General features: G+C 37.1%; 5 protein-coding genes across 5 annotated transcripts, besides 7 other annotated features; 3 read left to right on the forward strand and 2 right to left on the reverse strand.

The window, feature by feature from the left end:
* Positions 1-388: 388 nt before the first annotated feature.
* On the forward strand, positions 389-2158 carry PVX_097600 (hypothetical protein, conserved; the record flags this gene model as incomplete). The annotated part of the gene is made up of 2 exons (XM_001613130.1): positions 389-1122; positions 1408-2158. The coding sequence occupies exons 1-2, from the start codon at positions 728-730 to the stop codon at positions 2156-2158; spliced, it is 1146 nt and encodes a 381-aa protein (XP_001613180.1). The 5' UTR covers positions 389-727.
* Positions 1833-1860: a microsatellite.
* On the reverse strand, positions 2046-5421 carry PVX_097595 (hypothetical protein, conserved; the record flags this gene model as incomplete). Its single annotated transcript, XM_001613129.1, has 1 exon — positions 2046-5421. The coding sequence occupies one exon, from the start codon at positions 5419-5421 to the stop codon at positions 2587-2589; it is 2835 nt and encodes a 944-aa protein (XP_001613179.1). The 3' UTR covers positions 2046-2586.
* Positions 4543-4599: a microsatellite.
* Positions 5422-8574: 3153 nt separating the features above from the next.
* On the forward strand, positions 8575-10917 carry PVX_097592 (hypothetical protein; the record flags this gene model as incomplete). The annotated part of the gene is made up of 1 exon (XM_001613128.1): positions 8575-10917. The coding sequence occupies one exon, from the start codon at positions 8575-8577 to the stop codon at positions 10915-10917; it is 2343 nt and encodes a 780-aa protein (XP_001613178.1).
* Positions 10430-10452: a microsatellite.
* Positions 10547-10599: a microsatellite.
* Positions 10918-12446: 1529 nt separating the features above from the next.
* Positions 12447-12475: a microsatellite.
* Positions 12476-13048: 573 nt separating this feature from the next.
* PVX_097590 (rhoptry-associated protein 2, putative) lies at positions 13049-14689 on the forward strand (the record flags this gene model as incomplete). The annotated part of the gene is made up of 1 exon (XM_001613127.1): positions 13049-14689. The coding sequence occupies one exon, from the start codon at positions 13049-13051 to the stop codon at positions 14249-14251; it is 1203 nt and encodes a 400-aa protein (XP_001613177.1). The 3' UTR covers positions 14252-14689.
* Positions 13741-13772: a microsatellite.
* Positions 14690-15956: 1267 nt separating the features above from the next.
* On the reverse strand, positions 15957-16454 carry PVX_097585 (hypothetical protein, conserved; the record flags this gene model as incomplete). Its single annotated transcript, XM_001613126.1, has 1 exon — positions 15957-16454. The coding sequence occupies one exon, from the start codon at positions 16452-16454 to the stop codon at positions 15957-15959; it is 498 nt and encodes a 165-aa protein (XP_001613176.1).
* Positions 16455-16623: 169 nt separating this feature from the next.
* Positions 16624-16645: a microsatellite.
* Positions 16646-18494: the final 1849 nt, after the last annotated feature.

The raw sequence follows: 18494 nt of genomic DNA on the forward strand, positions 1-18494 counted from the left end.
CGTTGTTCCCTTTTTCTTTTTTTCTCAATATGCCAGGAACTCCTATGAGAAGAGTTTTCCCCTTTACGCTGAATGGGCCTTGGCGCATATATTTCTGAGCTTGTACAGTTGAAAGTCCTATACGCACAAAACTGTCATTCTTTTTTCAGCCATATTTTTGCGCCAAACATGTTATTTGGGGTGATAAATGTGGGGAGAAATTTTCTACTCCTACGCATTGAAGTAGAAATTTGCCGCTGAGGGGAAAAATAAAAATTGCTATGCATGATGAAGAAAAAAAAAAAAAAAATTATATTGGGAGGACTTTCAGTGCCTACTTGGGACGTTCTGGTAGAAGGAGCTTTTTGCACTTAAAAATGGGAGGCACGTGTTGGCGCAAGTGAAGGCTGTGCGTAAGCTAAAATGGCGCAAAAAGGGAGGGCAAAAGAAAGCATAATGTAACAAAACGAAACAAACAGAAAAGAAAAAGGAAGAGGAAGCCCAATTGATAACAGCAATAAAAAGAACAACAAAGAAGGGATGCTAAGGGAGAAAATCCCAACGAATTTAACCCTGTGAAGTGAAATGCGAGGGATATAAGTGGGAATATATGCGCACATGCCCATAGTTGTATGGGAGAAAACATACCCGTGTGCTTCTCCATACCCATGTGCCGCCCCATACCCATGTGCCGCTCCACACACTTGTGCTTATGCTAGGCAACGGCTAACCATGCGGAAGAAACAAAATGAATGACCCGAAGGAAGGTGTGAAAATAGAACTGCTGCGCCTGAGCCCCCCAGCTCTGAACCTAAACATTTGGAACTTGTTCAAAATTAAGGAAGTAGGAAATATCGATTTTGAAAAAAGTGAAAGTAAGGAGGACCTGAGCTTGTCAAATGAATTCAGCCTAAGTCTGCCGACCAATTCTCGGAAGATATACCTTGGGCAGAATTTGAAGTCCCAAATTAATATTTCCAATAATTTGAAAAATGAGATTCAAATAAGCTCAATCAGTGTGGATGTTATGACAAGGCAGACGACGTTTAATATTTATAGGAGTGTGGAACATGTCACAGTGCAGTCGAATTGTTTTTTTAACTTTTTAACAAGTTTTTTAGTGACCTTTGCGGACATGTTCACGTGAGAATGAGGACAACGGAGGGTGATAAAGGCGCATCGTTTGGTGGTGCCTGTTAGCATTTTTGTGTGTGAATTACGAGTGCACATGTGATAATATGAACACTGTAACTTTATGCTGTAGAATAAGTCATTTTTTCCATTTGTCCCTTTTTTTTACCTGATTGCCTTTTGGCAAACACGATTATCCTCACTTTTTTTTTCCCCTATTACTTTATTACGTTATTACTTTTTCACTTTTTCCTTTTTCCTTTTTCCTTTTTCCTTTTTTTTTGGCGCCCCCCACAGAGTCCACTGCGCGGTGGAATACCTGCAAGGAAGCGAAAAGAAAAAGTTGAGAAAGGACTTCAACTTTATTTGTAAAAATCCGTTCCACGTGAAGACATTGATACTGCAGAAGGAAGACAAAATATACATAGAGGCGGTGGTGAGAAATATCGAAGAGGACAACATAATGCTAAATGGTGTTACATTTAAGGATATAAAATGCGAATTGATAAAATGTGAAGACGCGCTCAAAACGCATGATGGGCTGTATTATTTGAAGCAAAATGATGAGTATTCCATGATTTTCTGTGTAAAGGATGAGGAAAGCAAATTACACATTTTGAAAACTCCTTGCGATGAAAATATAGCCAACATAGAGATGCTTTTCTTCACGAGCAATGGCGGTAAAGGCATAAACAATTCCCACTTTTTAAAAAAAAACATTGTTACAGATAATGTCCGGATATACCTGCAGCAAAATGAGCATCCTTTTTACGTAGTAAATAAAATGTACAAATTTGAAATTGTTTTTGAAAATAATACGGATGAAAGCATCCCTCTGGAAATATTCGTTCACAACAATTCCGATATTCATGTGGTGAACAATTTTGTAAAGGCCCACATAATTGAGGAGAGAAAAAAAGTTTCCCATTTTTTTTACGTTTTGTTTGTTAACCCTGGAATTCATTTTTTTAATAAAATTACGATATGTAATAAAAGGACTAAAAAAAGAATAGATTACGTGAGGCTCTTCAGGCTGTTCGTGAAGTAGCGCGCGTGTAAGCTTGCCCATGTGTGTGATGCGTGACTGCACGAGAGCAGCGTCAACGTGATGTGCGCAACGTGTACATGATGCGTGTCTACATGTGTGCATATAAGTACTCGTGCGAGCAAGTGGTTCCACTCGAGTGTACACATATAAGCATATGTACCTACCCGCCGGTGTACACGCAGGAATTACATACATTTACGTGCGTATACATACGACTTCCAAACGAATGGCGTAAAAAAAAAAAAAAAAAAACTGCTGAACAATGCGATATACGAAAAAACGAGAATGATTTTTTCATATTCGGACAAATAATTTTTAAAATTACAGCAAAAAATAAAAAAGAAAGGAAAGCAAAATACAGCTTGTCTACTTTATAAATACTGAGGAATTCACAAAAAAGGGTGGTGCCAAAAAAAAAAAAAAAACGCTCACTTCTTGGTATTTTGCTCTAGGACAAAATTAGCCGCATTACCCACGATCAAATTGATTCTTCGAACTTTCGTTTCTTCTTTGTTTATCGACAAGTTGCTTTCTTCGCATTCATCTTCGCTGGACGTATAATCATTTAACTGGTCTTTGTTAAAAAAATCTACTTCGTCGTAAAAGGTACTTTCAAAGTAATGTTCGTCGAATGTTAAGTCGTTGCATTTTTTCTCAAAGTAGTAATTATTGTACGCCTTCACCTTGCCCAATTCGTTCTGATCAAAGTAGTAGAAGCTGACATATCCGTCTGAACTCGAGCAAGCACATATGTTCCCCAGGTTGTTCCATGAAATATCTGTGATTGGGCAGAGGTGTATATTTTTGACTATGCTAATTGGTGTGTCCAGAATTTCGCTGTCGTAAAAGTAGACGCTTCCGTCAAAGGTTCCCAAAGAGTAAATGAATCTTTCCTCCTTTTTTTCCTTCGTTTCGCAAACCTCCAGCTCGTTTTTTTCGTCGCCGCACTTGTCGGCGGCGTCCTTTTGGTCAAGGCGCGCCCCCCCTTCGTCATGGTCATTTTGGTCAGCTCCTTCATTTTCGTCATTTCCCTCATTTTCTTCGTTATCGTCATTATCGTCGTTATCCTCCTCGTTATCCTCCTCGTTATCCTCGTTATCTTCGTTTTCCTCGGCATCCTCCTCCGTGTCCTCTTCAGGGTCTTCCGCTTCGGCCGCCAAATCCTCGCACTCCTCCTTCTCCTTCTGCTCCTCCTCATTCTTGTCAACGTTATTCGACAAGGAGTAGTCCCCTGTGGAGTCTATGAAATCCTCTTTCTCGTCATCATACTGGACGTCGCTATCCGAGATGGTGCTGCTAACATCTTCGCTCACATCATCTTGCACCTCGGTGTCGTTAAACAGTAAGGTTTTCTCATAATTTAGCTTTATCAAATGTTCATAATTTTTTAATTCGTTAATAAACCCCGCTTCGTCGAACATTTTTCTTTTTTTAATCAAACTGTTAGATCCATCTGGGTCATTCGACTCTGTGTTCATCAAATGTTTGTAGCATCGTTTGAGGATATTCTGGTGTGTTCTTAACTTAAAGGTGTTATAATTAAATTTGGCTACTAGAAAATGGCTAGTTTGGGAAAAAACAGTAAAAAATGGAATATTGTATCTAATGAACAAATTCTTATGATATATGTAGAAGCAGCTGAACGCTTTTGTCTGGTTGAAGGTTTTTACATTTTCTTCTGGTTTTGGGTTTTTTTCATGAAGCTTTTCAATTTGTTCGAATTGAATGCCACTTGGTGCAATTAGAAATTCTCCATTGGGGGAAAAATCAATGCGTCTGAAAAAGGAAGGCAACATTTCTTCGCTTGAGAATAAGCATCTTTTTGATTTTTTTTCTTCCTCCTCTTCTTCCTCATCTTCTGTTTCATTCTCTCCCAATTCTTTTTCTTCTTTCCGCGCGCTCTTTTTTTTTTTATCTTCATCATCGTAATCTTCTTCATGGTCCTCATTTTCCGCGTGTATCGCCTGCGTTTCGAGTGTTCCCTTCTGCCCGCCTTGTTCTTTCTCCGTTTGTCCTTCAGATACTTCGCCCTTCCTTTCGTTCGCGGATTCTTCGGTCAAATCGTCCAGTCCACTTTGCATTTCTTTCTTCTCCTCCCTTTTAGTCGCCGAGTGCTCATGCCTGTCTGTGCCCCTCTCGTTAAACTCATACTCATCATACGTGATGTAAGCGGTGGATCGTTTTTCTAGCTGATCTGCTTTTATATTTTTTATGGAATTTTCCAGTTTCCATGATTTCCCATCTGTTTTTTTTTTCCATATTTTGAGTGTCTGGTCAGCACTAAGGGAAGCCAAAAATTCGTTGTTCAGATCTAGTGATATTCCTTGTATAATTCCTGCATGTCCTTCTAAAACTTTTACTTTGCAATTCGAGTTTTTAACAAATTCGATTATGTTAATGTTATTATCCTCGTTTCCTATGTATAACGTGTCGTTATTCGACCAAGTGATGCTGTTGATAACTCCACTGCATCTGAATGAGCCTACTATGTTCCACCATTCTTTGTAATCTAGAAAGCTTATGTCATACCCTAGAGGGATATTTTTTGGTTTTTTGCTCTTTTCCCAAATGTATAAAAATTTATCTTCCCCTCCGCTGGCTAAGTATCTACCATTTTTGTTAAAACGGACACAATTTATTTCTCCGTTATGACCTATAAACCTGCTTAAGCATTTGACTATCAAGTCGTCTTTTATGTATATTCTCCATAAGTGAACAAATTCATCTGCGCCACAGGTGGCGATATTAAACTTGATGGATTTTTTTTTTCCTTTTTTTGTTTTTTTCTCCTCTTCGTCTTGACTGTCACTCTCTACATGTTCTTCTTCGCCTTTCAGGGACGCAGGGGTGGGGTTTTCTTGGGGGGAACTGTTCCCCGAACTGGTGTCACAGTGGTTGTTTTGCTTTACTGCTCTATTTTTTTCGTTATCATCTGCGGCGTTTTCATCACTATGGAGGTTCACCGCATTGTGGATGCTGCTCACCTCGCAGTTTATGTCCTCCCCGTTTTTTTGCATGCCATTTGGGTGGACGGAAGACAGGGGGGGGGTATTCCCCCTCTGCACTTCATTCTGCACTGAAAAATGTGTGCCACATTTATTCTCTTTATCTTTTATAAAATTTTTAAATAACTCATATTTCTTGTTTAACTTTTTGACGCTGTAGTAGTTGGGGTGTGGTTGTATGTCCACAGAATAAATTCGGTCGCTCCGTTTGTTATCTTTGCTATGCCACAATATTTGGGGTAAATACACGTGTGGCATTTTTCTTCTTACGAAATGGGAAAAATGGGAAATGAAAAAAAGGAGAGAAATATGCAGAACGCAAAAAAATGAAAAAAATATGAGAAGTAAATAGAGGGTGGGCGGGCGTAAAGCCTCGATGTGAAACGTTGATGCGAAGGGGAAATAAGAAGGGGGAGGAATGTGCGAAGTAAGAAGAGGAGAAAAAAAATAAATAAATAAAGGAAACTACGATAAAATAATGAGCCTAAAAATTCGACGATAGCAAGGGCAGATAAAAAAAAAAAAAAAGAGAAAAAAAAGCAGGCGTAGGGGGGGAAGGCCAAAGTGAAAAATAAATTGAAGGGAAAATAAAAACGTGGGAAAATTAAACGAAATCTTCGCATAACTTTACAAAAAAAAAAAAAGGAAACTTATTTTAAAAAATAAGTTACATTATTTAATTTATGCCTATAAGCACGGAGTCATTACAGTCAAAGAAGAAATAAATTCTATTAAAAAAGTGTTACTCAAATGGGGAACATAATATCCCCTGGAGCTTCGCAAGTTAGTGAAGGTACCCTGAAGCTGCTGAAGTAAATGTGTAATTTGAAATTCCTGTAATGGGAACTTACATTTTAACGTAAAAATGATGTGCTGAAAAAGAAGAAAGTGACGTAAGCGAGGTTAATAAATTGAGAGGGGGAAAAAAAAGAGAGGGAGAGAGAGAAACTAATGAGAGAAAAGAAGAAAAAAAAAACGGGGAAACAGAAAAGAAGAAAAACAGATAAGCAGAAAAGCAGAAAAACAGAAAAATTAATATCTTACATTTGGAAGAATAAAAAAATGCTTATTTATGCACACATTATATAACATATGTACGCCCACGTATGCGTTAAAAATAGAATGGTAACCGCACGGATTCGCGAAAAAGCAAAAGCAGGAATGTAAAATGTTTTTTATAAAAATGTTTAACCCGTAGCAATGTCTATGTTTAAAAGAAATGGGAACACAGTGGTACTTATAATACAGTTTATTTAGCAAAAAGGAAAAAGAAATGAGCGAATTGCAAAAGGGGAAATGCTTACGTTCTTCACAATACGCATGTGCGCATATATGTGTACGTTATGTGTGGGGGCACATGTATGCACATGTGTACACAGTACTATGTATGGATAAATGCCTAAGCATGCAGCGCGTATGTATCACTTTGCACTTGCGATTTTCCCCTCAAGGCAGTTCATCATGCTACCCTCCATTTGCATTTTTTTCGCAAAATTGAGACAATTTTTTAAAATAAAATATCGGCTATAAGAGAAGGCTAAAAATAGCTATAAGAAACACGAAGGGGAGAGCGGAAGCAGCAGCAAGGACATTTACAAGCATGGCATTTTGCGTTCGCTTTATACGCATATGTGTATGCTTACTCCGTGTGTAATATATGTGTGTTCAGCGCGCGTCCTAACGTTTTGTTTTTTTGTGATGAGTCACCCGTTTTTGCCACTCCTTTGTACGAATATGTCTTGGCAATGGCAAAGGGAAGGGGAAAAAAAGAAATGAGGAATTGTAATAAAAATATAAGAATGAGAAATAAATTAAACGAAAGGGAGAAAAAAAAAAGGTATCTACTTCGTTACTGCGAAGGTTTTTTTATTGCGATAAGAAAAAAAAAATGTGTAATTATAGTACCACCTATGTCTTAGCACATAACTCATATATTTAACACGGTCTCCAATTTTTGAAAAATCTTTTTTTTACCCATCTATTGTTAGCACACGTTTCGGTATTTTTCAGAATAAGTTACTCGTGGGAATGTTACACGATTGGCGTTTTTAGAAAGTTACCTCCAGGGTGCCTCACCCATTTGTGTAGGCAAGCAAACAGGCACATGCAGTAAGCAAACAAGTGGGCTCATACAGTAGGCACATACGCATGTGTGTATTCCCCTTTGGTCAAAAATTTTAAATGTTCCCAAAAATGTTTCATGTTCTTTATCTGAAAAGCAGCTTTTTTTGATATCGTCACATCGTGTCGCACGAGGCAAAAGATGAAGCATATTGCCCCTAATTAAAAGTGCTAGGAAAAAAAAAAAAAAATGAACACACATGTACATGCGGCAGCGCATTTTATTATGACCATCCTTTTGAGTCATTTCCAAAGCTGTAAGGTGCTAGCTGCACAGATGTCTCATCGGTAAGGGCATATTTTTTAAGGCACTTCCCTCCTTTAATTTTACACTTATGGATTATGGGTCATTGGCGTTTATTCCTGCACAACTCCTTGCATGTGATCGAATCGAAATTAAAAAAAAAAAAAAAAAAAAAGTACAAACAAGGCAGCAAAGAAGGGTATGTATTGTCTAATCGTTTCGAAATTTATTCAAAATGTATGCACGTCCTACACCGATGTGAAAGGAAAAGATATATTTAAAAAAAAAAAAACACAATTTTCATTTCCTGAACCTGCGAAACGGTTCGACATGCAAAGCTATTCCCAAGAACAAAAAAGTGCACACAAATTGAGGAGCAAAAAGAATACCACTGCGTATTTTGAATCTCTGAATTGTTAATCAATTTCTTGTTTCAGTTGTTCGCTTTTTCCTTTCTTCCCTTTTGTGTGCGCGGTGAATCGAGATCGTAGCGGATAAATAGCCAATGATTTGTAGCCTCTTTACAGCTTAAATAACCGCCTACTAAAAAACGAAATAGGGGTGGAACATACGTTCAGAGTGGACATGCGGATATACACATATAGGTACCTTTCATGTTGCACTAGAGGGACCGGAATGGAGCAGACTGCGCAAGGTTGATCAAATTGCGGGCAATGAACAAAGTAGGGCTATTTTGTAAAAATTGTTCTATTAATTGTGACGCAAACTTTTATTTTGAGAGGGTACCTAACATTTCGCGGACGATTCGGCGATATAACAGAAGGTTGAGTGGTTAATTTTTTTAATATAAAGAAAAGGGTGAATTGTGCAAAGGGGGGAAGAAATGAAATAGAGTCCCCCCCATCCCCCAAATTGGTAAGATACCACATAATGACGAATAGGCATTCGCCTTACCGTTGTGCGGAAGGACAAGAAGAAACAAAAATTTGAACAAAACATACCCGGGTTTTTATACCACGTTTAACTAATCAAGAAGGAAGAATTATCCCCTTTTTTTTTATGCACATATTTTAAATTCTCAAAAAATGGAGGAAGAAGAAAACTCGTCTAGCTATTTGAAATTCCTAAAGCGCGCTCTTCATCTGTCCAAAAAGTACAACCTAAAATTTCAAAGGAGGTTGTATGAAGACCTTTTAGACACCCACTGCTACCGACAGGGGGAAAACCCTTTTGCCATTCCTGAGGACTCTTATTTAAACTATGGCGACTTGAACGGGTTATATGACTATACAAAAAGAAAATGCCAAGATGATAGCTGTGAAAATGTTGTAAAATACGGATACATCTATGCTTGCTATAAATTGAAGAAGGAAAAAAGGAAAGTCATTCTGCTAATGCTGCTGGATGAGGAGTACATAAAATATAACTGCAAGGGGGAGATGCACGAAAAGTACGAGAAGAAGAATATCCAATTTTATGAAAAAAATTTTTACGATGTGGAAAATCTTCCAGGACATAGTGCTGGGTATTACATTATGGGGAAATTGTGCGAAAAGGAAGCTAAAAATGAGTGGTTTAATGATGCGAAAAAGAAGAAATTAATAGATATAGCATTTTATTGTTATTACTTGTGCTTTAAATCATGTCCCTTTTTCTTTTGCGCATTTAAGAAGTTACTAAAGCTGCACGGAAACTTTTATTCCAATGCTATGTACACAGAAGTAGTAGAAAAGTTTTCGAAAGTGTATAATTTTGGAGTGCCCTTTTTCCAGTCGTGGGGGGTGTGCAGCGGGGAGGAGGATGAGGAGGAGCAGCAGGATGAGTACGGAGAAGAAGATGAAGAGGAGTACGGCGAGCAGGATGAAGAAGGGTACAGCGAGGAGGACGAAGATGAGTGCGGTGAGGAGGACATGGGCGAGTGCGACGGGGGGGAAGATATAGATGCGTATGGCGAGGAGGACACAGACGAGTACGACGTAGAGAATGCAGACGAGTACGACGTAGAGAATGCTGACGAGTATGGTGTAGAGAATGGAGGCATGCACGACGCAGATAATGGAGGCATGTACGACGCAGATGATGCAAAAGCGCACACCACGGAAAATGCCGATTCCCACTGCGATGAGAAAAGAGGGTCCCACAAGGAGAAAACCTCCCATTCGGACGATACCATCTTGGAAGAGTTAGAATTCGGAAAGGAGACAAACCGCATAGATGTGAAGAGCGCGGAGTTTATTCTCTCATTAATAGGAGAAGAAGAAATGAAGAAGTCCCTTTCAGAGTGTGAAAAGCCGCTCGAAGAGGAAATAAATGTGATCACACGAGAGGAAGGAAGTGAGTACATTTCAAACAAAGCAATAGTAAATTTATCGACAGTAGGAAAATTGTACTATTACTTTTATGTAAATGATTTTAGAAAATGCTTAGGGTTAATAGAGGAGTGGGAAGACAGACCAATTTTTAGTACATGCATTTATTACGTCAAAGGGTTATGTTACTTTTTACTTAGGAATTATGAACAGGCGATTTTTTTTTTTGAAAAAATCCATGATATAGAATCTTTTTATACGAAACATTTACCCTTTCTGTCAACATGTTATTGGCACAAAGCAGATATAGACAAGATAGAAAACATTTTGCTGAGTTATGAGAAGAAAGAAGTGAATGAAGATTTTTTATGCCTTATAGGAAATTATTTTTCCCTAAAAAATAACAAAAGAGTGGCAGCATATTTTTTCAGAAAGGCAATGAGGCTAAATAAGTTTTACGAATATGCATATATTCTATACTCTTGTGAAATGAAACTTTTGGGAAACATGCGCAAGGCAGCTTTAGCATTATCGAAATGTCTACAAATAAATGCCTGTAATTTTAAAGCGCACTTGCTACTAAGTGTTATATTATTTCAGGAGAGAAACTACGAGCTAGCGAATGTGCACTTGAGCTTATGCCTGAAACTAAATAGTAGTGATGCACTTGTGTGTATGTACTGCGCTTCAATATATAATCACCAGGAGAAATACGAAACTGCCTTACTATGTTTAGAGCATGCACAGAAAAATGATTATGAAGGAATTGATCTGTTCATTATGCAGGGGGTCATATTTTTAAAAATGAAACGAAATGAAGATGCTTTGAACAGCTTCTCGAAAGCTCAAAAAATCAACCCCCTTTGCAGTTACGTTAAAGTGCTGATTGCATTTGCCTTAGTGATGGAGAAAAAATTTGAAAAATCGAAAGTAGAGATAAAAGAGTTAATTCTGCAGAAGGGAAATGATGTAAACATAAATTTCTTGAAAGATATTTACAAATGTTGCAATTTAAAAACGGTTCCACACGAGGGGGTACTAAATAAGTTAGAGTTATTTCTTAGGGAGGGCAGCTTTTTGGAAAGCTTTAGCATGCTGGATAATGCAAATCAGCGGTGAGGTTCAGGTGGATAACTTCCAAAAATGTAGTGAGTGCAGGTGTGAAACGTCTGCCAAGCGGGAACAAATGCACACCCATATGGATATGCATATGGAGACAATTCACATTGGGAGGGGACGTCGCATTGTAACCGTGGAGAAGGAGGATACACACATGTGCATGTATATTTAACCGAACATCCGTTGATTCAAATGAGACTCACCATTGGTTTGGTTTCACCAAATGTGCTGTGCTAGGGAGGCATGTATAAGATGGATGGCCGAATGGAACCATTCATAATGGTGGGGGTTACCTGGGGCAAAATTGTCAAGTTGGAAAATAGAGAGATACTAAACAGAAGTTTTATGTACCCAGCGCATGAAAAGGTGTACACATTTGTTCACATCAGAAAGAGGAACCGGAGGAAAGCAAAAAAGAAAGGGCGCCTAAGTGCATGTTCATTTGTGGGCGAAAGTACGGTTGTCGCGCGACGGGGGAAGAAAAGTGGGAAAATGGCTCCAAAAATTGTTAGCAAAATGGATGGCAAGAAAGCGGACAAACTCTACAACTTTGTTGTTCAAAACGACGTATAAATGCGAAAGTAAAAAGGTGCCCATTTTCGCCGCTTTTCGTGAAAAACGAAACAACAGTTTTAGTAAAACGAAAAGCAGGGGGATGAATTCAGTCAGGTGTTTCGAAAGTAATTTTTTGAGTCAAATTTACAAAAATAACGAAAAGGGGGGGAGACGTGTGCACGTATACATGTTCACGTTACATGTGCACCTACACATGCTGCACATATTTTTATGCGTGCGCGTATGGACATTAATTTTCTCAATTGGGGATTTTATTTAAATGGACACTTTTTGGATAGGAAAAAATTTTTGGAGCGCTATTTTTACACTTAACGTTTCTTTAATTTTATTTTTTTAAATGAGTAAACGGTGAATGGTCTATTTTTCGGTCAAACTTGCGAGTACAGTTATGTCGATTTTTCGGATACATTGCAAAGTTTTTCCCCAGCGGATGCGCATGGACGCGGATCGCACTCGTTTTCGTTCGTTCGTACGTTCGCTCGTTCGTACGTTCGCTCGTTCGTTTGCTCGCATGATCTTCCATTTTTTTTTGTCTAAATTGTGCAAATAAATCGGGGTGTCCTCACTTTTGTTCCTTTTTTAGTGGCTAAAAATGGTTAACTATTTTTGCGAGAGTTGGAAATTTTTTTTAATTTTTCGTACAGCACCGTAGTTGCAGAAATGTTGTAAATAAAAATATGCTGTCTACGGCATCGCCTATTTAATGGATGCAACAATTGCTTATTGGCATTTAGGAAAATTGCATTTTCGTTTGCGCTTGCGCTTGCGTTCACGCGCGTATGCACCTACGAACAACACTGAAGCGATAAAAGAAATTAACAATTTTCTACAATTCTTTACACATTTAATTACATATGTTTCGTAAATTAGATAACGTGTGTTATGCATATCAAGTGCAAAGAGGAAATTGTTTTTGTTTAATTAATGCGCGAAGTAGACACCATTTTGTGTTTTTTTTCCTCTATTGTTTTAATTTGTTCTATAGCTTTTAACTTGTTCGCAATAAATTGCCAGATTGTTTTAAACACTTGATATTGTTTGCAACGCGGGAAAAAAAATAAAAAAAGTAAATAAAAAAGAATAAAATAAAATAAAATTAAATTAACAAATGTGTAAACTCGTAAATGTGTACATTTGCATGTGCGTACGCAAAAACAAGTGAACGAAGTCTGCAACATGTGCTGTTAGCTAATCATCGCCATTTTCGGCTAGCGCTTTTCCGTTCCCCTCCGTTTCCTATGACTTTTTTCGCGGACGCCGAGTTTCGATGTGAATACTTTAATTTTTAGTGACGTAAATTTTACACTTTTCGCTGCGCACAGGTGTACACATACGATACACACACAGACGACACGCACCCGTCGTACACTCATTCGTGAGCACGCGTGTATTAGCGCCAACGTAATACCCCCAGTACGGGCGTTCAACCGTTTTCCACTTGGTGAAGAAAGGGGTAGCCGTGTACGTTTTCCAGGTCCCTTCATTCCCCATAAGAATAGAAAAAGAAGTGGTTCACAAAATTGATGGTAACACTTAACTGACAGAGAAAGACAAGATGAAAGCGATAATTCTGATTTCCTTCCTGGTCACCCTTTTTTTCAATAATGGTGTAGATGGACATACTTGCACAAAAGAATTGTACAACATGAATTTCAAGGATCTTTCAATTACATCCATGGTTTTGGAACATTCAACTACACGTAAAATTTTAGGAAACTGGGTTCATTTCTTTTTCAGTCATTTTTCTAACCCTACTGATGCAATAAAATATGTAGAAGATATAAACTTATACGCTTTAGATAACAAAGACCAGACATGTTTCGTGCGAGCCTTCACTATATATTTAATTCAAAACTATGCTAAGGATATAAAATCGATGTCAAATACAGACAATTATGAAACCTATTTCAAAAATTTATTAAAAGATGTGCATCCAGATTTCAGTAAAGATTTTCTTTCTTTATTCACGAGTGCAACGCTTTTGGGATACATTGATGGTTTGGTACTTAAAGAACAGGATATTTCGAATTTGAAGAATGATGTAAATATTTTTAAAAAGCATATTTCCAAAGCTGATAGAAGAACACATGCTACTTACAACACTAATCCTATTCCAGCGTTCGCTCCATATGATATCAGGACATTTAGAAGATCTTATTTACCAAAAGAAGACCCTTCTATTAGTGTATCTGAAGTATATGCAGCACGTGATATAAACTTTTTGGCTTTTCTTGGTGTTTCCGATATGTACTACAATTCTGATATAACACAGCCTGCCAGAGGTACTTCCATCATTATTAGTAAAAGGAAAAGATTAGGGTTAAAGAGACGTAGTAGTTCACTTCTTTTATTGGGACCACATAATCATAACCCTACTTTTGGCTTTTGTGTAAAAGATGGAAAAGAAGATTACTTTGGATCTGTAGATGATTTGTTACCCTCCTTTTTTTCAGTTATGAAAACGAAAATGATTTATGGACACAAAAGATTTCTAAGAGAATTTGACTATTCATTAATGCATAAAACGTACAAAATGCCAAACTTGAAAGGTTTACGACTTTTGAAAAGTTTTTTCAGGAGAAAGAACTTAGAAAACTTTGTAGACATGTATAGCAACCTCATGTCCACAGAATTGGATTTCTTAACAGAAGATTTCGCGGAACTGTTTGACATTACTATGAATTGTCACATGCGTGAACATTTCGATCGTGCAATAGTTAACTTCCACATGATTAAGGAGAAAGGTATGGAGTCATAAACGTTCTTCTTTTTTTTTTTTTTTCTATCTTCCCTCCGTTTATCGTATAGTGCTTTGTTAGCTTTTAGATTTGTGCTTGCTTTGACTTGGCGAATTTTTCGAACGCGCGCAGGTGTGTGCATACGTAGGTGTGAATGCATCTGTGCGTGTTAATGCGTACGTCCATATGCGCACGTGCGCTGCTTACCGTTTAGAATAATTTTCGAAGAACGGTGAAGCACGCACCATTTGGCCGAACATTTTTCATGACCAATTTGACATGTGCTTTTTGAAAATTTTTTAAAGGAGCAAATTCGCGCATTTTCATTTGCCCTTCGTTTATGTTCCCGCTTTAACAGGCTTTAAAAATTTCAACACCATAGTAAATTTTTGAGTTTAGTCTGCACGTTTTTTTGTTGCTTTACTGCATTATATTTTAGTTTATTAGCGCTTATTTTGTTTTTCTTTGTTCATTTTTGTTCATTTTTGTGTTTTTTTTGGACATTTGCCCTTCCAACTTGGCTATAGTTACCGTGTGCAAAATGGTTAAAGAAGATCGCATTTAGCTATCACTCAGTTGGTGAGCAAGCATATAAAAAAAAAAAAAGAATTATGACGCTCATTTGTAGAACAATTGCCCTGTGGTGGGTGCGCATTACATATGATCTGTTCAACTGAGCAAATGGTGCGGCAAGGGAAGGGGGGAATTTTTCAAAAAAAGGCGGCGGTAATATGTATGCCCATCACTAGTAAGGAGCGAATAAAAAAAAAAGATTATGCGGATAAGCGGTTGCGCGGTTTCGCGCTTTCGCAGTTACGCGGTTAAGCGGTTGGTCGGTTAAAAAAGTGGCAAATACGTTACACAGGTGAACACCCGGAAGGGGCGTTATAAACAGGCTTGGCGGCGCTTCGGGTGGGTGGCGACAGGGCGCTCCATCAGAGAAAGCACCAAATCGAAAGATGTCGCATTGGGAGAAAAATTATACATGAAAAAATTAACACACATATGCGTAGGTATATGTATACACACATGCACATATATGCATGCACAAATAAACATACATATGTACATGCACATATATATACACGTTGACGCTGAAAGAATACAATTAAAATTTTCGGTACTGTAATCATCCGTGGTAATTCGAGAAAAATGCTAGCAAACAAAAACAAAGGTGCGGAGCCCTCACCGAGGGCATGAAATAAATATAACACCAACGAAAAAAAAAAAAAAGGTAATAACATTTAACAGTTGGATGTGAAAACTGATAGAAAAGGAGTAGGAGAATGTGGCACGTTTTAAATGGTATGCTAAGGGTATTTCATGATCTGTGTATACGTTAAGTAGACGTGATAAAAGCGGAGACGCTTATTAATCTGGGGGCCCACGATGGCAATGCTGGCACATGCGCGGTTACTCACCGTGAGCATGTTCATATTTTCCTTTACTAGGACCCGTCTTAAAAAAATTTCCACTCCGCAATTTTACTTCGTAATGAAATTTCGTAACCCTATTTCTGTTTCCTTTTTTAAGCTCAACGCTGTTTTTTAATGGTGCCGCATTTGAACAGTGCCGCTTCTAAACAGTGGCGTTTTTTCCTTTTTTGTCGAGTCACATTTTCCCACCCCTTTCCTTTTCAAATCAAATGCGGAAGAAGCCGAAGAGGAAGATAGACGCCCTTATCTTAGTGCTCCTCTTCTTTTTTCAGAAATAAATATTCCAATGTCACTTCTGTGAAAAGCTTTTCTTTAAAGTTTGTCGAGCATCCTCTCCTATGTAAAAGATTGCTTTTTGCGGTTTATGTTTTTTTTTTTTTTTTTTTTCAAATAAACAAGGACATAATCTTTTCATAAATCCCTGTTTTTTTTTTCTTTTTTTTTTGTTTTCTTCCTTCTTTTCCATTGAAAGATATGTGTAGTAGGACACACTTTTGGAGTCCCCAGATTGATAGATGATTCTGGTTTCATCATCTTTTGGAATTGTATATGGTTTGTAGTTATTATCCAAGTTTGCAAAATCGATTTTATTTGATGTTTTAAATTTTTTTAAACTTTTTTTTTCTGCTAAATTTCGGCTATTTTTAAGCGGGTTGTCTTTCTGTTCTTTTGGTCGATTCTCGAAGAGTATTCTTCTACATATCCTACTCGGTTTTCCTAACATTATAACGCTTTGCCAGTGTAGTTCTTCCTGGTAGTACCCTTTCCCTGATAATATTTTGTCCATTTTGTAGCTCTCAACATTGCAATGGGGTTGTTTCTGCAGTGGGTACATATAGGGAAGTATGTATATATATATATATATATATATATACATACATACATGTGGATGGAAAAGATGAGGGCATGGGGGCAGGGTTTACCACGCCTTCCTTTTTGGCTGCACAATTTTTATAGTAACGAAGAGGCAAAAGGTACGCAGAAAATATGCTTATATTTTAAGTAGGCATTTTTTTTTTTATCTTACTTGAAAATGGATTAAATAAATGAAAATACAAAGGAGCTCCAGGAATCTTATCTTGCATACGGATGATAATCCTTTGAAAGCACAACGGAAATTGAGAATGACTTGATATATTTTATTATATACTCGATTATTCTTTCCTAATTTGTATGTGCCGTTACATCTAGGGGTAGAAGCCGAGTTTGAATCAGTTATGCTGTTCTTCTGTGGGGTCAAAGTGGCGTACGTTACTTCCCCATTGTTTTTATTCTTATGATTCAATAATTTAGAAGAGTCATAAAGTTCATCATTCATTTCATATGTTTTTAATAAGGTTAACGATGGAACTTAACTGAGGCGGTTATCTTCAGTTTATTTTTCATTCTAGTTAATAACGACTTTGCTATTATTTTACGGCATCACTGTGAGAGTTACTATCAACGCGTACATGCCTACGAATCCACCGCCCCTTTTTTCAAATGCCAAAAATCGGGTATTTGACGAAAAGGAAAATTATGTAATGTGGAAAAATCAAAGGTAGTAATAAGCAGTGGGCAAAATAGTAACAAAAAGTTTTCCGAAGGGTCTCAGAAAGGTCACTAAAAAGTCACAAAAAAATCACTAAAAAGGCACAAAAAAGTCTTAAAAGGGTCTCAGAAAGGTTACAAAAAAGTCTTAAAAGGGTCTCAGAAAGGTTACAAAAAAGTCACTAAAAAGCCACAAAAAAGTCACTTAAAAAGCCACTATAAAAAGCCCACAGAAATGTTACAAAAAAGTCTCAGAAACGCCGTAAAATGTCCCCAAAGCGGCCAAAAAATGTCTCGGAGAATGCCAAAAAATTCAGAAACACTTCATCAACATTTTGGCTTAAAAACCCGAACGCTTTGCGAAACAGAGCAATATTAAATAAAAGCATCAACAATCGATTAAATAAAATTAAGAAAGTATCAATAATGAAAATTATGTCAAATGAAGATTATATATATTATTCATATGTAAAATAAAAAAGCGGTTAATTTTTTTTTTTACTTCTTTTTTAAGTATTTTTTTTTGCTAAATATTGAATCACGGAAGAGCACTATTTATATGGTAGCGCTAGAATTTAGGAGCGAAGGTACATTTACCACCCGTTGTAAATCAAATGTTATATGCTGCCCCATGTGAACAAATCTGCGAAATCGTTTTTTTTTTTTTCTATGCGATGCAAATATATGTACGCTTAAGTACAAAAAATATACACGCAAAGATTGACGAGGCTTCGCTATCGTAACAAGTAAAGTTGGCCTCTATTTTTATGGCTCACAGTTAGAAGTATATTTACATTACAATTACAATTAGAATTAGAATTACCATTACAGCTACAGTTATGTATAACTGCACTTGGGTTAGGGCAAAAAATTTAGATTTTCTCCTCCGATCGACATGTAGTTTAATGCTTTTCAATCAAAGTAGAAAAATTATTTTTATCGAAGTTTCTTTTGCACAGAACATACTCTTTGCTATTTTAACTGTGAGATGAAACTATATGTGCATAATATAACATGTGTAATGATGCTTATGTTTATTCCTAAGCGCGTGTTTACTCATACACGTATAATGTAAATTTTCGAAAGGAATTACATTATACGTGGGGAACAAAATTTTAATGCTTCAATAAAGTGATGAAAAAGGCAAATATGGGAAGGGAAAAATGCCTCCTCACTACCGTTATGACACGTGCATATAAATGTACATACCTTTACCAATCACTTAATGCACAATTTTTTTTTCTTTTTGAACGAATTTATTAAAACTCAAACGATGTTTACCATGCTTTAAAAATGC

Source organism: Plasmodium vivax, chromosome 10 (assembly GCF_000002415.2).
Source record: "Plasmodium vivax chromosome 10, whole genome shotgun sequence".
NCBI lineage: Eukaryota > Apicomplexa > Aconoidasida > Haemosporida > Plasmodiidae > Plasmodium > Plasmodium vivax.